Genomic DNA, 23,048 nt, shown 5'->3' with positions numbered 1-23,048 from the left:
GTTGCATCTGGGCAGCCTGGGATGCCTGTGAGAGTTTTGGCTTAACAACAGGTTGATTAAGAACATGTTCAATAAGCTTCTCAGTTTTAAAAGATTGAGTAAAATCTTTAACATCAGGAATTGGCTTAGATTTGTAGCCATGCCATCCACTAGAGGCCGCTGCTGCTTCACTGTAAGTTTCTGCAGCTGCTTGGGGGAAGGAAACCCCCTTCTCTCGCATTCCAGCAAAGGGTTATCTATCTGAGGTGCAGCAGAGTAAAAATGAGAGATGATGGACGCATGCTCGGTCTGGATTGAAGCAGACAAAGACATTCCAGAGCTGGCAGATGTGGCAATATTCTGATCAAACTGCGCATGATCACTTTGAACTACAGAAGACAAAGACATTCCAATGCTATCAGCATTCTTGGTCTGCACATGCTCAGACTTTGAAATAGAAACAAATCCTATTTGATCAGTTAAAAGCTTAAATTGCAAATTTCTTAATTCTCTCAATTCCTTTCTAGAAGCTGTTATCTCTTCTAAATAACATTCATATGAAGCTTGCTGCTGCACAGTTTTTGCTTCAGCTAAATTGTCAATGTGAACACAGAACGATTGTAAATCATGGATTTCATTCTCCAACTTAGCAATTATTCCCTCTACTCTTTCGAGATCTGAGAGTCTGTCTGCTTTTGTTAGAAGTTTGAGACACATCATCATCAAGATGCTTTGTTTTAGCAGTTGCCTTTAAACGAAGGCTTGATTATTGAAAGCTCGGGGATTGGGACCAAACAAGGGTGTCTTCTTCCTCACGGACTTTCTATGGGCATTCCCATGATCGTTTTTCCTTCTTTTTCACCCTTCTCAATCATGTAAGAAATTGAACTTACGGTTTGATGAGAAACAGCCGCTTCCGGAGCTTCCAACAATTGATGCTCAGACATGATGAGGTTTCTTTTCTCTTCCGAGGTGTGGATGAGATGTTTGAGGTCAGCTAGCTGATCTTCAGAAATTTCATCAATGAAGCTCTGGGAGAAGAGTTTAGTCTTCTTCCTTTTAGCCGGCATGAGGATGGGCCCAGTAGCTCAGGGTAGTATAGAACCACCCGATGCTTACCATGTCATGGAAAGGACTCAATTGGGGATCAGCCCGCGTGAGCTGAAATGAGACTAACCACGGAGGTCGATGGAGCTGAGCTACGAGGAGACCTTCATAACGAAGTTAACTTTATTAGAAAAGTAAAAAATGATTATAATGCCTGGAGCAGGCAAAAGCATGTCTTTACATCTTAAAGACTAGGATAGAAAGATGTCTGCTAGCCTTCTCTTCCTGTGTAGGAAAGGAAGTGAGGAAAGCAGGGTTACATCATAGAAAGGGAGGAGCTACATTAACAAACAAGAGTTAACTATTTAACTACTGGATGTTTCTGAATGTCAATCCACAGCGTGACACCCTGGAACGGCTAACTCCATGGCCCCCACCATATCTGCCTCTCCCCAGCAACACCGGAATATTCCGACCCTCTGTCACCCCAGAGATTGGTGCCCCCTTCCCTCCCGTCTCTCCAGTGTCAGGTGGGCCAAATCTATCATTCATACTATTTCCATTCATCTCATGCATACCATAGCACCACCCACCCCAACCATCCCACTCATACCAATCATTCACCCCATGCCCAATATACATAAGATAAAGAATAAAGATAAAGAAAAATATACATAAGATAAAGAATACAAGAATTAGAGAGATGAGAAGGAAAATTTTACATAAATGGTATTTCACGCCAGTAAAACTAGCATACTTCCAGAGGAAAGGGAAAGGAAATTACTGGCATGGTTGCCAAATAAAAGGAATTTTTATGCATATGCTCTGGGAATGTGTTGAAGTTCAAAAATTTTGGAAGGAAGTACAGAATGAAATTAACAATATGCTAAACATTAATTGGATAATTACAAAAGAATTAGCAATACTAGTTAAATGTGTGGAATTACGAGAATTTAAAGAAATCAAAACAGCAGCTTTGGAAAGCGCTCAAGCAGTAGTGGTATTAGGGTGGAAAGATAGCAATAAATGGGCAATCCAGAATTGGTACTGGTACATGGTGGACCACATCCACTTCGAAATTATGGAAATAAGATTAAATAACTTTGATGAAAATAAATTGGAGAAGCTGATGGCACGATGGAATAAGGTGAAAAATGATATCTTAAGTAGAATTTATGACGACAATGTGAAAAATAAATTCCAATCACTTTTTGTATGTAAAGAAATGTAAACCGGAGCTAGGGAAGAAATTGAAACTTATTGTAAATAATATAACTCCCTAAATGGTGGTGGGTTTTTATTGGTGTTGGGCATGTTTTTTAAAAGTATTTTTTGTTTGTTATTAATTTAGTAAATAAACCAATAAAAAAATTAAATAAAAAAACCGAACAAAATAAGGGAGGGGAACAAGTCAAGCCTACAAATAAATCAGAGGATAAAAAATGTCTACCCAGATTTAGACCCAAACACTTAAAGTGCCTGTACACTAATGCACAAAGCCTAGGAACAAACAGGATGAACTGGAATTACTAATGCACAAGGGCCAATATGATCAAATTGGTATTACAGAAACCTGGTGGGATAAAACACATGATTGGAACATGCAGATAAAGGGTTACAACCTCTTCAAGAAAAACAGGTCAAATAAGAAAGGAGGTGGAGTTGCACTATACGTAAAAGACCACTTTACTGCCACAGAGCTATACCAATCCAAAGAAGATAACCCCCTAGAAACCATATGGGTTAGTACAAAGAAAAGAAGTGCAACACTACAATTGGAGTATACTACAGACCACCAAACCAATCAGATACAATGGACAACCTCTTTACAAGCCAACTAACAGAAATATGCAACAAGCACAGCACAACAATAATGGGAGACTTTAACTACCCCAACATTAACTGGAAAACAAACTCAGAACCAAGTGGAAAGTCTGATAGATTTCTCACCAGTCTCGCTGATAACTTTCTAACCCAAAAAGTGGAAACAGGAATCAGAGGGACTGCAATACTCAACCTAATATTAACAAACAGGGAAGAAATGATAGAGGGAATTGAAGAAGAAGGGACACTGGGTGAGAGTGACCATGTCATCCTCAAATTCAACATATTACAATCACCAACTGCTGAACCCAACACCACTAGAGTCCCAGACTTCAGAAAAGCGGACTTTAACAAGCTCAGAGCAAACCTGGAAAAAAAAAACCTGGAAGGAACTTCTAAAGGGTAAAACCACACAGGAAGCCTGGGAGGCCCTAAAAAACAGTTTCATAGATGCCCAAAACAATGCAATCCCCATGAAAAAGAAAAACAGGAAAACCAAAATGAAACCAGCTTGGCTAGACAACATAAAAGAAAAAAAAGCCAAATACAAAAAATGGAAAGAAGGGCTCATAACCAAAGTGGAATATCAGCAAACAGCCAAAACCTGCAAACAAAAAATCGAAACAGCAAAGGCCCAATACAAACAATACCTTGCAACAAAAGTCAAAGACAACAAAAAAAGTTTCTTCCAGCACATAAGCAATAAGAAGAAAATCAAGGAAACAGTCTCTACACTAAAAAACGAAGATGGTAATGAAATCACAGATAACAGAGACAAAGCACAGATGCTCAACACCTACCTTGCATCAGTCTTCACACAAAATGGAACCATCTACCAACCAACCTGCAAGTCTGCAACAAATACCCCAGGACCAAACTCAGCATAGACAAAAACAAAATAAGGGACTACTTGTGGGAGCTCAACGAGTACAAATCACCAGGGCCAGATGGACTTCACCCCAGAGTCCTAAAAGAACTGGCAGACACCATTGTGGAACCACTTTTCCTCATCTACCAAAAATCCTGGACCACTGGAGACCTTCCAGAAGACTGGAAATGAGTGGACGTAGTCCCCATCCACAAAAAAGGTAAAAAGACTGACCCAGGCAACTACAGACCAATCAGTCTGACTTCTGTTCTGTCTAGGTGCCCCCAGACTTCAACACCAACTGGAAAAAGCAGCCAGACACGCTGGTAAAAGCAAAAGCACTTTATAGTTTGAAAAATAAACACAGAGAAAAACCTGTTCTTCCCAACAGGCAGGCTATGAGACTTCACAGCAGAGTCCTGATGGCCAGACAATACAGCAGACTTCTTGCTGGCACACCCACCACTGTAGAGAATAAGACCCACACCTTTCCCCCCCAAGGTTTCAGTATTCAAAGTCACAAACCAGAATTCCAAGACACCAAAGATCACAGCCAGGTCCCAGGACTCCCAAAGATAATACTCCACAAGCCAGGAAGGGTGGGTCTGCCTTTCCAGCCTTTCCAGAGAGCACCACACCCAAACCCAGCTGTTGCCTCTTTAGTGCTGAAAGTACCTGGCTAATTGTCCCCTTCGTTGTGTTGCTCTTCCCTGCCGGAGATCGATTATTGCTTGTGCATTTTCATCTAAGGAATCCAGGCTGCTTGCTGGGGAGAGCTCCCTCTCGGGGAACTCTGGCTGTCCTCCCTCTCCCTCAGCCTGAGATTCCTCCTCCCCGTCTGCCTGAACCTCCTGTTCCTCATCCTCCCCCTCTGAGCAGGAAGCCGGCAGAGGATCAGCCGTTCCCTGAGGGGCCTCAGATGGAATCACAACAACTTCTATACCTGGAAAAATACTGGAGAAAATAATTAAAAAACAACTTTGCCACTACCTAGAAACAAACAACATTATATCCAACAGCCAGCACGGATTTGTCAGAAACAAATCATGCCAAACCAACCTCATATCATTTTTCAACACCATAACCAAATCAGTGGACCAACACAACGCAGTAGACCTCATATACTTGAACTTCAGCAAAGCTTTTGATAAAGTTGACCACAATCCACAAATTAGAAAAAAACGGGGTAGGTTACAACACATGCAGATGGATAAACAATTGGCTGTTCAACCGCACTCATTGAGTTGTCCTCAATGGTTCCAAATCCACATGGAAAAAGGTAGGCAGTGGGGTAACACAGGGTTCTGTCCTGGGCCCTATACTCTTCAATATTTTCATCAATGACCTGGACGAGGGAGTAGAAGGGGAACTAATCAAATCCACAGACGACACCAAGCTGGCAGGGGTAGCCAACACCCTAGAGGACAGGCTCAAAATACAGAAACATCTAGACCAGCGTTTCCCAACCGGTGTGCCGCGGCACACTAGTGTGCCACGAGACATGGCCAGGTGTGCTGCGAGAAGCTCCAGCTGGGCGGGGCGCTGCCGGCATCCCTGCCTGAGTGTTGTCCTGTGGATGGTCTTGGGCTTCACTGTCGCTTCCTGGTTCCCTCTCCTCCCACCGCCTGTGTCTCCCGCCGTCGCCTCCACCAAGCCGTCGCCTGTTGCCGTGGGTTCCTTGAGTGGGAGCTGCCGCTTCCCTCCGTCCAGCTCAGCCACACTGCCGTAGAAAGCACAGAGGTTATTGCCACCGCTTCTGCCTCCACTCAGGGAGCCACCGTGGTCACCGCGCCTTTTCCTCTCGCTCAGCTCAACCACGATGGCTCCCTGAGTGGAGGCAGAGGTGGCGGCAATAACCTCTGCACTTTCTACGGCAGCATGGATGGGCTGCCTGGAAGGAAGTGGCAGCTCCGAGGAATGAGGCGCTGGCGGTAGACACAGGCGGAGGGAGGAGAGGGAACCAGGAAGCAACCGTAAAGCCCAAGACCAGCCACAGGACGACCTTCAGCCAGGGGCACCGGGACCGCGCGCAGCCATGGTGGGAGCAGCATGAGAAAGAGAGGATTCTATCCCACGAGGAGACGCCCACCGAGCTGCAGGTCCCGGTGCTGTCGCCTTCTTTCCCTCCGCCTCTTTCTCCTCATGCAGCCTGAGCCCGCCTTTGCGAGTCCGCCCTGGCTTTCGCTTCGCCCCATGATTTCCCCGCAATTTCATCCAGGCCACCTCTTGCCTCCTTTTGAACTGCGGGGAAATCTGCGGGCGAAGCAAAAGCCAGGGCGGGAGAGAAGCGCGGGGGTGGGGAAGGAGGAGAGCCCCTCAGCGCTTCCCCTCCGCCAAGCTGCCTGCTTGTCCTCGCGCCTCGTTGCTACCTCCTGCCTTTTTCCAGGAGCCTTTGGAAGGCACCCAGGGAAGGGGGGGATTGGGGGTGGCTGCAGCGGCTTCTCGTCCTCCTCATCCGGCTGCTAACGCCCGCCCGGCCCCTCTTGTAGTCCCTTCACCGAGCGCTTTTGTCCCAGGCTGTCAGCGAAAGGGCTACAGGACAGGCGGGGCAGGCGTTCTTCTCACAGCTGAGGCAGGATTTGGAATGTCGGGTGTGTGTGCATGTGGGCTCTGCATCCCCCTGCCACCCGGAACATTTAAAATAAGAAAAACCTTCGCCGGCCTCCACAGAGAAGAAAGGAAGAGAGAGCAAGAGAGACATAGCAAGAGAGGCACAGAGAGAGAGAGAGAGCAAGAGAGACATAGCAAGAGAGACAGAGAGAGAGAGATAGAGAAAGAGAAAGAGAGAGAAAGAAAGAGAGCTAGCAAGAGAGAGAGAAAGAGAGACAGAGAAAGAGAGACACAGAGAGAGAAAGAGATAGCAAGAGAGAGAGAAAGAGAGAGAAAGAAAGAGAGATAGCAAGAGAGGCAGAGAGAGCAAGGGAGAGAGAAAGACATATAGGGAAGGAAGGACGGAGAGAGAAAGAGAGCAAAAAAGAGAGGAAGAAAGAAAGAGGGATGGAGAGAGAGAAAGAAGGGAAGGAAGGAAGAGAGAGAAAGAGGGAGGGAGAAATAGAGCGAAATGGAGGAAGATTTTTTTTGTCAAAACTTTTCTTTAGCCACCCCCCCCCCCCCCATTCAGTGTTCCCCAGGATTTTGAAAATATGAATAATGTGCCGCGGCTCAAAAAGGGTTGGGAAACACTGATCTAGACAGATTAACACTATGGGCCCACACTAACAACATGATGTTCAACGTCAACAAGAGCAAAGTCCTTCACCTTGGTAAAAAAAAACAACTAGACACACATACAGCCTTGGAGAAACCACACTTAGCAGTAGTGACTGCGAAAAAGATCTTGGAGTCTTGGTGGATAATCAACTATACATGAGCCAGCAATGTGCAGTAGCGGCCAAAAAAGCCAATACTACCCTAAGCTGCATCAACAGGGGGATACACTCCAAGACCAGAGAAGTATAAATACCACTCTACTACATCCTGGTCAGACCACACCTAAAGTACTGCATCCAGTTCTGGTCACCACACTTCAAAAGAGACATTGAAACTCTGAAGAAGGTGCAGAAAAGAGCAACCAAAATGATTAGGGGACTTGAAACCAAGACTTACGAAGAGAGATTGGGGAACTGGGCATGGATAGCCTAGAGAAAAGGAGGGCCAGAAGGGACATGATAGCTGTATATGAGGGGTTGCCACAGAGAGGAGGAGGCCACTCTATTCTCCAAAGCATCAGAGGGCCAATGGCTGGAAGCTGACCAAGGAGAGATTCAACCTAGAAGTAAGGAAGAACTTCCTGATGGTCAGAGCGATCAACCAGTGGAATAATCTTCCTGCAGAGGTTGTGAACTCCCCAACTCTGGATACTTTCAAGAGAAGATTGGACTGCCACTTGGCTGGGGTGCTTTAAGATGCCTGCTCTGGCAGGGGGTTGGACTTGATGACCTGCATGGTCCCTTTCAACTCTAAAAATAAATAAAAAACTAGATTTAATTGCTAAGTTGCTAACAACTGCACCAATTGTTCAGTTAATGCAATGACTAAACTAGTTTAATGATCTGGGGTGGCGCAGCAGGTAGAATGCTTTACTGCAAGCAACTGAAGCTGACTGTAGATCTGCAGGTCAGTGGTTCAAATCTCATCACCGGCTCAAGGTTGACTCAGCCTTCCATCCTTCCGAGGTGGGTAAAATGAGGACCCGGATTGTGGGGGCAATAGCCTAGCTCTGTTAAAAAAGTGCTATTGCTAACATGTTGTAAGCCGCCCTGAGTCTAAGGAGAAGGGCGGCATAAAAATTGAATGAATGAATGAATGAATGAATCACCGGCTCAAGGTTGACTCAGCCTTTCAGTCTTCCAAGGTGGGTAAAATGAGGATCCGGATTGTGGGGGCAATATGCTGGCTCTGTTAAAAAGTGCTATTGCTAACATGTTGTAAGCCGCCCTGACTCTAAGGAGAAGTGAAATATAAAATAACAGAATAACATAGTGGGAAGGGACCTTATTCAGGCTCAGCACCGAGCCCCAAATAATTACACAACAAGTTGTCTTAGGTGACATCTATGCTCAGGCATGACAATGTGCCACTCAGACACTATACCAAAAAACAATTAGAAGAAACATTGCTGATAAGCCCAACATTTTAACTGCCATTGCATTGCTTCGCTATCCCTGATATCCTTACCTTAAATATTACTCAAGCAGCTACTTCAGGATACTCCCAATTTTTTTAAAAAAAGTGTTTTACTATCATCTTTTTTTTTGGCAAAGGTATTTCTGTGTCCAGAATATATTGGTCTTTTCCATTCTATTCCATTCCACAAGCCTAACATGCTTAGCAATTAAATCTAGTTTTTTGATCCATTCAAAAGATTTATATTTCAGCCGAAATAAAATAACATTACTCTGAATAGTATTTAAATATTACTAAATGAAAATGCAAAATAAAGTAAACATATAATTATTAGCAATAGCACTTAGACTTATATATCACTTTACAATGCTCTACAGCCTTCTCTAAGTAGTTTACAGAGTCAGCATATTGCCCCCAACAATCTGGTCATCATTTTACCCACCTCGTAAGGATGGAAGGCTGAGTCGACCTTGAGCCTAATGAAATTTGAACTGGTAAATTGCAGACATAAGAAGCACCCTACAGTATTGCACTATAACTATTAGGGTTATGCTACCTTTAAATTTCCTTCTCTTGGTTTTCTGGATTTCAGTAGTTGCAGCAAATCCATAAAAGCATTTCGTTTGTTTGTTGCTATGAGCCACACAAGTGAATTATTATATACACAAAGTCCACCCACCACATCTGCCTGGAAATAATGTAGCCAATTTCCTACTAGCAGCTTCCACATTTCCTTATTTCTGTCCACCATGTTTAGCAATACTGGATAAACTAATTACCATGTCTGATGGGTTCCAAATCTTAGAAACAACCATGAAAACACTTACATAGACTCCATGGAAACACATTTATAAGCATGTTTATAAGCATGTTTCACATCTTTGGGAAAATAATTACAATAAAAAAATGGAAACTCATTTGCTCAAAATCTTATCCAACACAATAACCACTATCTCAACCACAATCACAATCACAAACATCTGCCAACCAACCTAACAATATATACTTACTCATCAAAGACACCCTTGAGCGTGAACAAAAATGTAATAACACTATTTTATTTGGGCTAGATGTGACCAATGATCCTGATATCTCAAAGGTTCACAACATTATTACACCAACATGTCCCCTGATGAAATCATCGAAGTCTCCAGATATGACCCCAAGTTCAAGTACAGGAACAGTTAAGTGGCCTCAGGATTCTGTAGAGTCATTTGCAAGAATGAAATCAGCAAGCTAAAATTCATTTACTGTATAACATAAACTCTATTGCCAGAAACTACTCCAAGTATGATAAACTTTGTTCAAGGCCAGACCTATCCATACTTCAATGAATCTGCTCCCACGAACACTGTGCAGAACTCAAAAGACTTCATAGCCAAGGATATACTGACTTATACATTGACTACCATGCTGACTACATTTTAAAAAGTTCCACAATGTACCTTCCAACATCCAACCCCCATTACCCAAATTCAACCCAACTGCCAACCCTTCATCATCCAAAACCAACCTCCCATCATTCAAAACCAACCCAACATCCAACCTTCCATCATCCAAAACTAGGTATGCATGCCTCTTACTTCCTCAATAACAATCATTAAACAATCTTAAATGCAAGCTAATTAACACAAGAAGCATTTTAAGCATAATATCCAAATTCCTCTTACTAAAAACTGCTAAATTCAACATTATATTTGTCTGAGAAACATGGCTGAACACATCCCTCCCTGACTCCATTATCAAAGTAAGAGACTATCATGTTTACCTGTACGATTGTGAAACCCACAGAGGAGGTGGAGTTGCCATCTTCTATAAAAAGTCACTAAACCTAAAAAATATTCATGTTACACATGAACTCGCTCTACCAGAAACCAAAGTCTGCGAGCTGTCCTTAAATATCACCCTTTGCTACCTACTACTTTGCATGCTGCACTGGCTGCTGATCAGTCTCCGAACACAATTCAAGGTGTTGGTTATTACCTATAAAGCCCTGCATGGCATTGGACCAGATTATTTATGGGACTGTCTTCTGCCTCACACATCCCAGTGACTACTTAGGCCACAGAGATTCGGCCTTTGCCAGGTCCCATCAGCCCAGGGGTGGGCTACCAATCCCAGCCCCATTGGAATGCACCGGGAGCGTACCCCTGCTGCTTACCCTGCCTTGCCACTCGCCCTTGCTTCCCCACCCATCACCCTGCCGCACCTCTCACCTCTGCTTACCTAGATCACCTCCTGCAGGGGCCATGGCACAGGGAGCAGGCTGGGTGTCCCCAATTCTGGCTGCATGATCTGTTCTGTGCTCTCCCATGCTGCAGGCATCTCAGCTGCCCCTCTAAAAAATCCCTTTCTGGCAGAAAAAATTGCATTTCTTTAAGCAAAATATCCAAACTTCTCTTATGGTAATTTTTACCGGAATTGTGCCACTTGCCTACACCCTCCATTTCCCACAATGGAATGGCATTCCCACCATTCCGCTTTGTAGCCCACCCATGCATCAGCCAAACAATGCCAACTGGCAGGTCCATGGGGAAGAGCCTTCTCTGTTGTGGTCCCAGTCCTCTGGAACCAACTCCCCCAAAGATTTGTACTTCCCCCACTCTCCTCATTTTCCAAAAGGCATTAAAACACATCTATGCCTACAGGCCTGGGTCTGTGAATGATAATCTTTGCTCCAGTCGGTAGTGTGAATGAGGGGTGAATTATTGGTTTTAGAGCTTTTTATTTCTCTTAATTTTTCAATTGTCTGAACTATTTTTTATATTTTTGTATCTTTTTAATATTTTTATATCTTTGTTTATATTTTATTCCTGTAAGCAATCCTGAGTCCATGAGGAGATCAGCGTCCTATAAAACAATCAGTCAAACAATAAACAAACAAACAAACAAATAAATAAATATTCTAAACCAGGGTGTCCAGCCCTAGCAACTCTAAGAGTTGTGGACTTCAACTCCCAAAATTCCCCAGTCAGCATGACTAGCTAGCATATTCTGGGAATTGATGTCCACAAGTGTTAAAGTGTTAAATTATACATAAACTTTCTGTCAATAGTAAACTGTTGTGGCCTATCTCCATCCCACTCAGCTGGTCACGGATTCTGAGAATTAAGAGACTAATGTGTTTTGGTATCCTAGGCCTGTGTACTTGGCACCCAAGTCTGAGAGTGAGGAGTCCGGAGAGGATGTGGAATCAGAGGCAGAAAGCCAACCAGGGACTGTTGCAGGAGATGATGAAGAGCCCCTTCTAAATGCAAGGGTGCAAAGAAGTATTAGTAGTCAGGAATATTTGAGGAGGAAGAGATCTCTGTATGAAAAGCTCTATAGAACACTTGGCCACACCTTGTGAGTAAATAAGGGGAGGTATCATGATGAGCTCTTTGTGAATGTCAACATTCCACTAAAGATGGCTTGAACATGGTGATCAAGAACTCTCTCTACTAAAATAAAGCATGTGAAAGCTGCAATTTGCCTTTCTGGGATTCCTGCCAAAGTGTGAGTGTGATGATTAAAGACTGCATCTAAGATGACATTTAATGACTTTTTAGCTTCCAGCCTGAGACTGTGATAGCAGGCGCTAATTGGTCATGGAATGTTGCCCAGCGTTCATTCTTATCTCTTGCTACAATTAACTCTTTCTGATATGATTGTTTTTATCAATATATGCTGAAAAATTGGATAATCCAGTTGTTTATGGACCCAATTCTTGATGGGTTTCTAGCTTAGACAGAACAGTAAACATTCTTTCTCACAAACAATATTGCTCACATATGTTCACAGGCAGATGTAGGTCTTTTTCTTGCAATGTCTTTTTCTTGCAGAAAAAAGAGAAGAACCAAAAGCAGGTTGATGGTAGAATAAGGGAAAGGAGCGACTGCACATGAAAAGAAGCAAAATAGAAATAGGGGAAATGATAAAAGCAAGAGGATAAGTAAGAGTAAGAGATAACAGGACAGGGAATGGGGAAAAAGACAGAAAATCCCTATTTTAAAATTAAAGAGTCAAGCAGCAATAAACTTCAAAATAATATTTAAAGACATTTCCTACACTTTGCAGCAGCAATGTTTTTGTTTTCAGTAGTTTCTTTATTTTTTTACAAGGGATACCATCTTTCCCCACTAATATTATTTAGAAGGAAAAAAAGATTTTTTTTATAAACAGGATTTTTTAAAAATGAGATGTAAATTTGACAAAAATATCTAGGCTCAAAAGAATTCTAATTCTTCCTTCCTTCCTTCCTTCTTTTCTTTTCTTTCAACAGGATGATAATATAAGGGACAATCAGTTCAATTTCACAGGCTATGGAATGAGCCCACCATGTAAACAAGCAAAGGATGGAGTAGTTCCAAAAGGGTCCAATAATACAATTCAATCTGCATCACTTACTCTTGAAGAAATGAGGAAGGTATTCATTGATCGGGCAAAGAAAATTGATACGTTATCCAGAGCCTGTTTCCCTTTAGCCTTTCTTATATTTAACATTTTCTACTGGGTTATCTATAAAATTGTTAGGCATGAGGACATTCACTAAAAACAAAATTAAGGTTTTCATTTTCAACGGTTCTCAATTTGAATACCATGGTAAAAATCAGTATGGAAATACACAGAAGCTCGATGGAGGGAAAAATACCCAAGAAACAAAATACTAATATGACTTGCTATGCAAAGTCACAATGACAGGTGGGAGAAAAAAGACATCCACTGAAGATGCAGCATAATCTACCACAGTATTTCTACTTATTAATTTTAGTTTTTTCAAAATAAATGACAATACTGTTAGGTAAAATTTTACTGCCAGTCTTTCTACATATTGTTACATAATAATATAGTATACTTTGAGTCCTTGTTGTAATTTTTAATTCAGCTATATTTTTTTAATCTATGAAAAGGAAATCCCAAAGTTCTTAGATAAGTGCCATACAATCAAGCCTCTTTTAAATTTTATAAATGAACACTGTTTTGAGTCTTGAGTCTAAAAATGTTAACTATTTTAAATAATGAAGCTTGTTTTCTACATTTAAGGACACTGCCAATGGCCTTTGCATTAAACACAGAATGCATTTTAGATAACACACTGAAAAAGAGAAGCTGCATGCATATACAAATACATGCAATCCACAAATCACTTATTCTATGAAATTATACATGTTTACTTTAATTTGTCAATTCTCTTCTGGAAAAAGAATTGCCAGCCATATCACAGATATGATTGACAATTGAATTCAAATACAAGATCTTTGACATACAAAAAGGCAGCCTAGGTCATTACATATTATTCAGCACAATATTAGAATTGTTGATCTATTAAAAGTGGGTAGGGAGGGAAGGGAAAAGACAGTGGCCTTTTATATTATGCTTATAAAATCATAATGTCATAAGTTTTTAAAAGGTATTGTTTGTTTGTTTTTTTGGAAAATGTATATAGCTGCCTACTCGCTCACAGCGATTCTAGGCAGCTAACAAACAATAAAAACACAGTATAAGGGGGGAAATAATCTTCCAACCAATCCGCCCTTGGCAACAACACAGTCAAATAAGCTATATGATGGGCTCCATTCAACTCTGAGTTCCCCAAGCCCACTGTCAAGTCTTCAGGGCCTTACGAAACAGTGTCAAAGTAGGAGTCAGTCTAATTTCTGAAGAGATGATATTCTAAAGGGAGGGAGCCACAGAGAAGGCCCTTCTTCTGGATTCCGCCTATACCTCCATTGGGGACAGGACCCACAACATTCCTTCCCTGCCCACTGTAAAAGGTGATGGATGTGACTGGAAAGAGATGTTCCCTCAGATAACCACCTCAGATATTACGGTAAATGGTAGTGCAGTATTTCCAACTCAGTACCATATTTTTCAACAACAATTTTATAAATTGACATAGCTTTGAAAAGTAAACTGGCCCTAGTGAAATGATTTGGCTCTATTTATTATTAGAAAGGAGTCAATTTACATATTTATGTAAGCACTCATAAATAATATTGGCCTGAGAATGTTAACCATGCTTATTATAGATAACATATACTAAATTAATTTTACTGTATACCTACTTACTGAAAAATTAGTACCCTTGGAATCAAATAAACTACTGAGGTAAATCTACTTAAAATCAATCTGATCCAGCATTCATTGACAAGTCATTGACAATACTTAAATACTTTCCCCCAAAAATAGTCAGCATATTTCAGGATAACAAAAGGGTCTTAACAAATCTTTAAATTGTCTGAGAACAAAAGATAACCCTTCCACTCCAAATATTGTTTGGAGATCACAGTGTACATTTTGAATCCAATATTTTTAATTGAAAATATATATTAAAAATGCAAAAGGGTTTTAGTTTGTTTTTTAGCTGAAGTAAATCGACCTAAATCATATTACAGCATTAATTGCAAATATTAAATCATTAATCAAATTAAATCAAGCTGCTCAGAGTCCGTTTGGAGTGAGAGGCAAATAAATAAATAAATAAATAAATAAATAAATAAATAAATAAATAAATAAATAAATAAATAAATAAATAAATAAATAAATAAATAAATAAATAAATAAATAAAGTTGTTAGTTTAAAAATAAGAAAATTAAGAAAATATATTAATGATGTATTTCTGGGATATTTTACATAGTAACTGTTTATAAATAGTAAACTGGGAAACTGCTTAAAGTAAAGGTTCCCCTCACACAATATGTGCTAGTCCAGTGTAGGGCTACCAAAATTTTTACTACTGCACTGTAGGCATGGCTTATGCAAGACACCCTGCATTTTCTTTCAGCATCTTTCAGTGCAAATTGGGTGCTCTAGGGTGGAGCTCCATTTTCGCTACCCCACATCCAGGCAGCAGCCCACCCCCGTGCTAGTCATTCCCAACTCTAGGAGGCCATGCTCATTTCTGTTTCAAAGCCATAGAGCTAGTGCTGTCCGAAGACATCTCCATGGTCATACAGACGGCATGACTAAATGTCAAAGATGCACAGAACACTGTTATCATCCCACCAAATGTGGTCCCTATTTTTCTATTTGCATTTTTATGTGCTTTAGAACTGCTAGGTTGGCAGAAGCTGAGAAAAGTAAAGGGAGCTCACCCCATTATGCAGTAGTAGGGTATCAACTGCCGAGCTTTGATCAACAAGCTCAGCATCTTAGCCACTGAGCCACCGTGTCCCTTACTATTTTCTAAATGCTATAATATAGGTCTAGCTGCATTTAATGGATAATTAAAGATGGACTCAAATTTAAAGGTTTAAGAAACCTTTACAGTCTTTTAATTATACAAATTCTTAAAGCATGATCCATTTTGTCATTTTGACTTAATCTTGCAATTCAATGGATGCCTCCTTATTTGCAGATATTAACTAATGTTTTGTATGAAGTAGAGTGTAGATACAGTATGTTTTAGTGAGAGAATATACATTTCTCGGCAAATAAAAAGCTATTCATGTGGGTATTCTAATTACTCTATAAGGGTAAACATTCACACAAATTGAATTACTCCAACCAATTATTTGGACAGGGAGTCTCTTCTCAGTCACTTATGCCCTCATCACCTTGAGGCTCAACTATTGCAATGCCCTCTACATGGGGCTACCTTTGAAGAACATTCAGAGCAATGTTCCCTCTAATTTTTTTTCCGGTGTGGGTGGAAAAGTATAATGTCTGAGCGGCATATTTTCATGCCTGGGCGTGGATCGGTTAGAAACAAAAGGGAGTCACGTGGACTCAGGACACACTACAACGGTTATGAATATGAAACGGCAGCAAAGTTTTGCTCATGCGATCATCAGGCTGCTGCGAAGGTCCTAAGTGTAAAGTCACTTTTTTCAGGGCCGTTGTGACTTTGAACAGTCAGTAAATGAACTATTGTAAGTTGAGGACTACCTGCCTTCTCCCCTAGATGTTTTCTGTTGAGCTTCATAATGGACTCCTGATCTTCTGATCTGCTTCTAAAAAAGGTAACTGGTCAGACAGATAATCCTCGACTTCTATTCTGAGCCCAATGGAGGCCAACGTTTCTATCTCCTCAGTAAGACAGTTATTAAGTGAGTTCTGCCTCACTTTACCACCTTTCTTGCCACTGTCGTTAAGTGAATCCCTGTAGTTGCTTGTCAGAAGATCCCAAAAGATGTTCACATAACCCTGGGACATTGCCACCATCATAACTACATTGTCAAGTGTCCAAAATTTGATCCAATAACATCTTTATTTTTCTAACAAAGTCCTTCCTTCCTAGAAGGAAGAATAGAAAGAATAAAATGGAAAAGGGGATTAAAAGGGGAGAGAAAAAAAAATAAAGAAAAGCGTTCGGTTCAAAGTTCTGCTCAGATTAAAGAAATTGGGGTTTGAGAAGGGTTGATTAAGCTTGGGGTATTGTTTTGTTTGCTTTTTAAAAAACTTTAATTATTTTTTCTATTTAGATATATGAATAGGAATTGCTGATCTGTTTTAATAAAGTTAGAAGTATTGGTTATAATAAGATATGTAGTAGGTGATACTGATTTGGATTAATGCATTAATGGAATTGAATTTAGAATTGTTGGGGAGATTAATGATATTAATGATTTTAATTGATTGAAAATAGAGAATATTTAGAATTTTTTCCCTTTTTTCTTTTCTCAAATTGACTGAAATTTAAGATTAACAATTAAGTAAGAAATGTAGATAAGTATTAATTGGCTAAATGTTAGATGGGCTAAAATAAATTTGGGATTAGGTAAATGTACTATTTAGAGGGGGGAAGAAGTCTGAAATTTGTATATGTTTATGTTTTGTTTTTAATTTTCTTTTGTTAACATCTGATTGGCTATACAAGGTTTTCTTGGTTTACAGAAAAATGTAAAAAAAATGTTTAAAAAATTCTTCTCTGTGGAGGCCGGTGAAGATTTTTCTTATTTTGAATGCTCCCCATCCCCCTGCCAGCCTGCTTGGGGGGAGGCAGGGAGGCTCAGCACCAGCCCATCTGTGGCAGGTGGGGGCGCCCACTGCTCCCTTTCCTTCTCCCACCTATGTCTACTGCCGGTGCCTCCCGCCAAGCCGGAGGCTGTCACCACAGATTCCTTGGACAGGAGCTGCCACTTCCCTCCAGGCAGCCCAGCCAGGCAGCCGTTGAAAGTGCAGAGATTATTGCCACCATCTGTGCCTCTACTCAGGGAGACAACCGTGGTCAAGCTGAGCAAGAGGAAAAGGCACGGCAACCACGGTGGCTCCCTGAGTGGAGGCACAGTTGGCGGCAATAATCTCTGCACTTTCTATGGCCGCCTGGCTGGGCTGCCCAGAGGAAAATGGCAGCTCCCACCCCAGGAACCCGTGGCAATGGCCGCCGGCGGTAGACATAGGCAGTGGGAGAAGGAAAGTGAGCTGCGGCCGCCTCCACCCACCATGGATGGGCCGGTGCTGAGCCTCTCGGTTTTGGCCTCCCCCCTGGCGGGCTGGCAGGGGGATGGGGAGATAATGTTTTCAGAGAGACAATTGACATAAATTGCTTTTTCAACACTATATAATTATACAAATAATTATATTCTTTAAATATATGTAAATTACTAAGGAAGAGAAAGAATATTCAGTTAAAAAATTACTGCACTAAATGATTAGGATTAATATATTTGATATTGTTTATCAATATATTTGAAAATACATACATTATAATTCATTTTTCTCCCACTTTCCCTTTGGAAAAATCCTAAAAATACACACACTGAAAACTGGAGAAGGCTCACTGTAATTTAGGCAACTAGGCAAACATTTTCCATCATGTTTACCTTCATATTGTAAAAAGTAAAGGTAAAGGTTCTCCTCATTCATACATACTAGTCATTCCTGACTCTAGGGGGCAGTGCTCATCTCTGTTTCTAAGCTGAAGAGGTAGCATTGTAAGATGATGATTCCATGATCAATTCTGCAGTCATGTGGCAGCGACTCAAGTTTACCTGAATACTGAATCCCACCAAGCTGATCCCTATTTTTCTATGAGGGTCGCCTAGAAAGTAATGCACCACATTTTTTTTCTCAGCCTACAGTAAAGGTATGAATGTGAAACTTTATATATGCATTATTTCAATTGTCAGGAGTGCATGTGTAAATTCTGCATTTCTTCAGAATGATAGCGTAGCTGCAGCAGTTTTTCAAAAACTAACATTAGAACTGCTAGGTTAGCAGAAGTTGGAGAAGTAAAGGGAGCTCACTCTGCGCTAGGGATTCGAACTGCTGACTTTCTGTTCGACAAGATCAGCTTCTTAGCCACTGAGCCACCACATCCCCTATATTGTAAACAGCCACAAAGAAAAGGAATTTGAAGCTGGAGGTATGTTAGAGAGATTAACAACATAATAGGTAAATTTTGTATATTTTAAAACATGGCTGAAAATCTATTATCTCTTAATGTAGAAATTGGCTGCAGATATATAAAATTATTTATGGTTCGGATTTAACTTCATTCTTTCTACATGAACAGTGTCAATTTAATAATCTCTTCCTGGAATGTTAGTCTTGATAAGGAAAAATAGACTTTGTGTGAACACACTGTAGAATTTGTCTCTGAATTTAGGTTCAGAAATGTTTCAAAAAATTTTTTAGAATGTTTCTGCCACTTTAAATTTTTTGCAAATATTGATTCTAATTAGGGCTCACAATGGCTCAGCAGTTAAGACACTGAGCTTGTCAGCTGCATAGGGTTCAAGACCCAGTCCTGCACAACAGAGTGAGTTCCAATCACTCATCCAGCTCTTGTTAGCAGTTCAGAAGCATGCAAATGTTAGTAGATAAATAATTACTTCTTTGGCAGGAAAGGTTACTGTATTCTGGATTTTTATACTGGCGTGTAGTGATGGAAGCATCTCTCAGACAAACATAGGCATCCATGGCTGAGAATCAGAAATCAGCACCACCTCCTTGAATCTGTCATGGCTGGGTAGGGGAAACCTTTAACCCTTTAATGGTGATAATTATGCTTTCATTTGCATCCTTTCAAATATTAGCTTGAAATGAAGCTGCATATTAATTTAGTGCAAAATGAATATGATTTCGCACTAAAGAAATTGTAACCTGGAAATTGCTTTTTCATTGAAAAATCATTGCAGCCGACAAAGTGTGTGCTGTATAAAGACTTATGTACTGTTATTTCCTTGGGTGGTTTCTGAAAGAAATAAGAGACTGAAGGAATCATTTGGATGAAAGCTGTAAAATGATGCTTACACTGATCTCTTGTTATTGTTATGCTTCAACGTTATTGCTTTTTCTTTTTCTTTTCTATTTCCATAAAATATTCATAAGACTTGGGCCCCCGGTTTGCAGTTATCAGAGGAGAAAACCAACTTACATATTACAGTTTTGGTTGTTTACTTGTGAGCTACTTATAAAATTGTACCATATGCTTTTCATACGAAGATTAAACATTAAATACAATAGCTTGTGTAACAGTGAACTTCACTAGCAGCTTTCTCAAAATGTGACAACCAAATCAAAAAACCAACCAAACAAAATGGATATAATAGTGTATTTATTATGTCTGTAAGTTTTAAGCAAATCTTTCTGTGAATCTTGTCTAGACAAGAACAAATACTTATTTATATCTAGAAGTGTTTCCTTTTAGTAAAATCCAATGAAAATGTTGTGCATGATTAATTTCTTTCTTTCTTTTTGCACTACTATGAACATGTTCTGCTGACAGAAGTGTTAAGATGTATGCAGCCATAATGTTCAATTAATTGTAAATATTTTGTCCTAAAACAAGAATAAAAACCACATTTTTTCATGAATTACTCAGTCTCTCATTATTGTTTTAGGCACTGGCTACAAAATGTCAAAAGTATAATATCTAAAACAGAAAACTGTGTTCTCTGTTGATGATAATAATAATTATTATTATTATTATTTATTAGATTTGTATGCCGCCCCTATCTGGAGACTCGGAGTGGATAATACCCAATATAATATGTGTTCTGTCTGGGTCCCCCCAGACGCCAACACCAACCAAAAAGAGTAGCCAAACACACTAGTAAAAAGCAAAGGCAGGGTTTTTTTTGTTTTTTTAAAATTTATTAATAGAGTTGAAAGGGACCGTTAGGTCATCGAGTCCAACCCCCTGCCTGAGCAGGAAACCCTACAGCACCCCAGCCAAATGGAAGTCCAATCTCCTCTTGAAGGTGTCCAGAGTTGGGGAGTTTATATAATTCAAAGCAAACACAGGTAACAAAAACTGTTCTTACAGACAGGAACACTATGAAGCTTCACAGAGGTTTCACGCAGGCCAGGCAATAAAACAGGATTCTTGCTGGCAAAAACAACGCTGGAGATAATAAAACCCACGCCTCCCTCAAGTCTTCCAGACTTCTAGGCCACAAGCCAAGATCAGAGACGCCGAGAATCGAAGCAAGGTCACAGGACTCCTAGTTGATAACTCTCCACAAGACTGTAAGGGCAGGCCTGCCTTTTCAACCCTGCTGAGGAGAACCACACCCAAACCCAGCTGTTGCCAATTCAGGGATGGAAATACCTTTCTAATTGGCCCCGTCTTTGAGCTGCTCGTCGCTGCCTCATGTCTATTATAGCCTGTGCGTCTTCATCCAATGAATCCAGGCTACTAGCTGGGGAGAGCCCCCCCCCTGGGGGTCTCAGGCTGCTCTCCCTCCTTTTCTTCCTGACGTTCTTCTCCCCCGTCTGCCTGGTCCTCCCCCTCCTGTTCACTGTCCTCCTCCTCTGGGCATGGATCCGGCAGAGATTCAGCCGGTCCCTGAGGAGCCTCAGCCTGAATCACAACAAATATGGAAGAAAATTTATCATGACATTTTGAGGGAAAACAAATGCTAAGAAAATAAAGAACATTTTAAGGATTTTTATCTCTTGGATGAACAGTTAGGGCCATGATGATGAACTTTTGGCACGCATGTCACAGGTGGTATGTGAATCCATATCAGCTAGCATGCAAGCCATTGCCCCAGCTACAGCGTGCTAGCCAGCTGATTTTGAGTCACACAGAGGCTCTGGGAGAGTGTTTTCGGCCTCCAGAGGACCTCTGAGGGGGGCAGGGTATGGCGGTTTCACCCTCCCCATGCACCAGGGAAGCCCCTGAAGCTTGGGGAGGGTGAAAAATCGGTCTACTGGACCCATTGGAAATGGGGGAGCAGGGAGGTTGTGCATGCATGGGTGGGGCAGGGCAGGGTGGGGGGGTCATGCACATTGAATTATGGGTATGGGCACACGTGCATGCGTGATAGGCACATGTGCCTATCACGCATGCACCCAAGGAAAAAAGGGTTCACCATCACTGAGTCATCTTGGTTCCCCTAATATTAGGTAATGGAAGATTGACAAGCAAACAAGCAAACTCAGAGAGCACCAAAGACTCAGAGTTAGGAAATCATATTATTATGAATGTACCATTCCAGACATGAAATATGGTCTGAGTCATCTAAACAACGAAAAATTCAAAATATTTTATTTTATTTTATTTTATTATTTATTTATTTAATTGCATTTATATGCTGCTCACTTCCTGAGGACTCATTTCATTATTTCATTTCATTTTATTATTTATAAGGCATTGCATTTATGAACACCATGATTCACCAGCTGTCATCATAGTACAAGAATTTTTACCATTTTTTAAATTAGGATTGTCTAGTCCAGTGTTTTTCAACCAGTGTGCCGTGGCACACTAGTGTGCCGCGAGACATGGTCAGGTGTGCCGCGAAGAAGGAAGCTCAGGTTCCGATCTCGCAACTTTTTGCTGAGTGAGTGAGAGTGAGAAAGAGAGAGAGAGAGAGAGAAAGAGTGAGAGAGAGAAAGAAAGCAAGAGAGAAAGAAAAGAGAGAAAGAGAGAGAAAGCAAGAGTTTGAGAGAAAGAAGGCAAGAGGAGAGAGAAAGAAACAAGAGAGAGAAAAGGAGGAAGGGAGCGAGAGAGAGAGAAATGAGCAAAAAGGGGAGGAAAAAAGAGAAATGAGAAAATGATTGAGACAGAGAATGAGAGGAAAGAGAGAGAAACAAAAGAGAGAGATAAGTGACTCTTGATTTAAAGCATATGATAAAAAGCACCCAAAGAATAAGAGAGAAAAAAACCCAGCCATCACCTGTTTTTGGAAATGGTTCAAGAGTGTGTATACACGCACACACACACACACACACACAAGAGTGGGGAGGAGACAGGGATGGAAAAAGAGAGGAGAGTGTCTTAGGGTGTCATTTTGTGTCATTTTGGTTGGTGGTGTGCCCAGGATTTTGTAAATGTAAAAAATGTGCCGCGGCTCAAAAAAGGTTGAAAATCACTGGTCTAGTCAAACATTTTCCTAATTCTATTTCAAAAAATTAGAAAATGTAACTCATTCTAGAAAATTAAAGTTCATATCTTAAAGTTGCATAAAACACAGGAACTGATGAATTATTAATCTATCAGTATGACACTGACAACTGAACATTATTAAAGTAGATAATGAAACAATTGATTTTCAAGGATGTTAAAAGCAATACTAATTATTAATCCCACATTTATTTGTTAAGAATCTTTATTATAAGTCTTAACCCATTTCATGTTTTATTAGATAATTTCCTACATAGATGGTGGAAAGGATAGTGACATAATATATGTGACTTCAGTCATTCAGTATTTGTATTTGTCAAAGTGGCCCATAACATTCTGTGTGGCAAACTTAGTACATATGGATTATTTTTTTTAATTTATTTATTTATAATGAATAAATATATCTAAGAAAGAATAGAAAAGAAGAT

At 40.6% G+C, this 23,048-nt stretch overlaps 1 protein-coding gene across 1 annotated transcript in view; it reads left to right on the top strand.

Annotated features, from left to right (window-relative positions):
- The window catches only part of GLRA3 (glycine receptor alpha 3), a 130,073-nt gene extending 117,198 nt beyond the window's left edge, over positions 1-12,875 (top strand). Inside the window, exon 9 of the mRNA XM_070756610.1 lies at positions 12,606-12,875. Coding sequence (XP_070612711.1) covers positions 12,606-12,875 — 270 coding nt within the window. The remainder of the gene's footprint in view (positions 1-12,605) is intronic.
- Positions 12,876-23,048: the final 10,173 nt, after the last annotated feature.

This window comes from Erythrolamprus reginae, chromosome 7 (genome assembly GCF_031021105.1).
Source record: "Erythrolamprus reginae isolate rEryReg1 chromosome 7, rEryReg1.hap1, whole genome shotgun sequence".
Taxonomy (NCBI): domain Eukaryota; kingdom Metazoa; phylum Chordata; class Lepidosauria; order Squamata; family Dipsadidae; genus Erythrolamprus; species Erythrolamprus reginae.
This window is presented reverse-complemented; position numbering and strand designations above follow the sequence as displayed.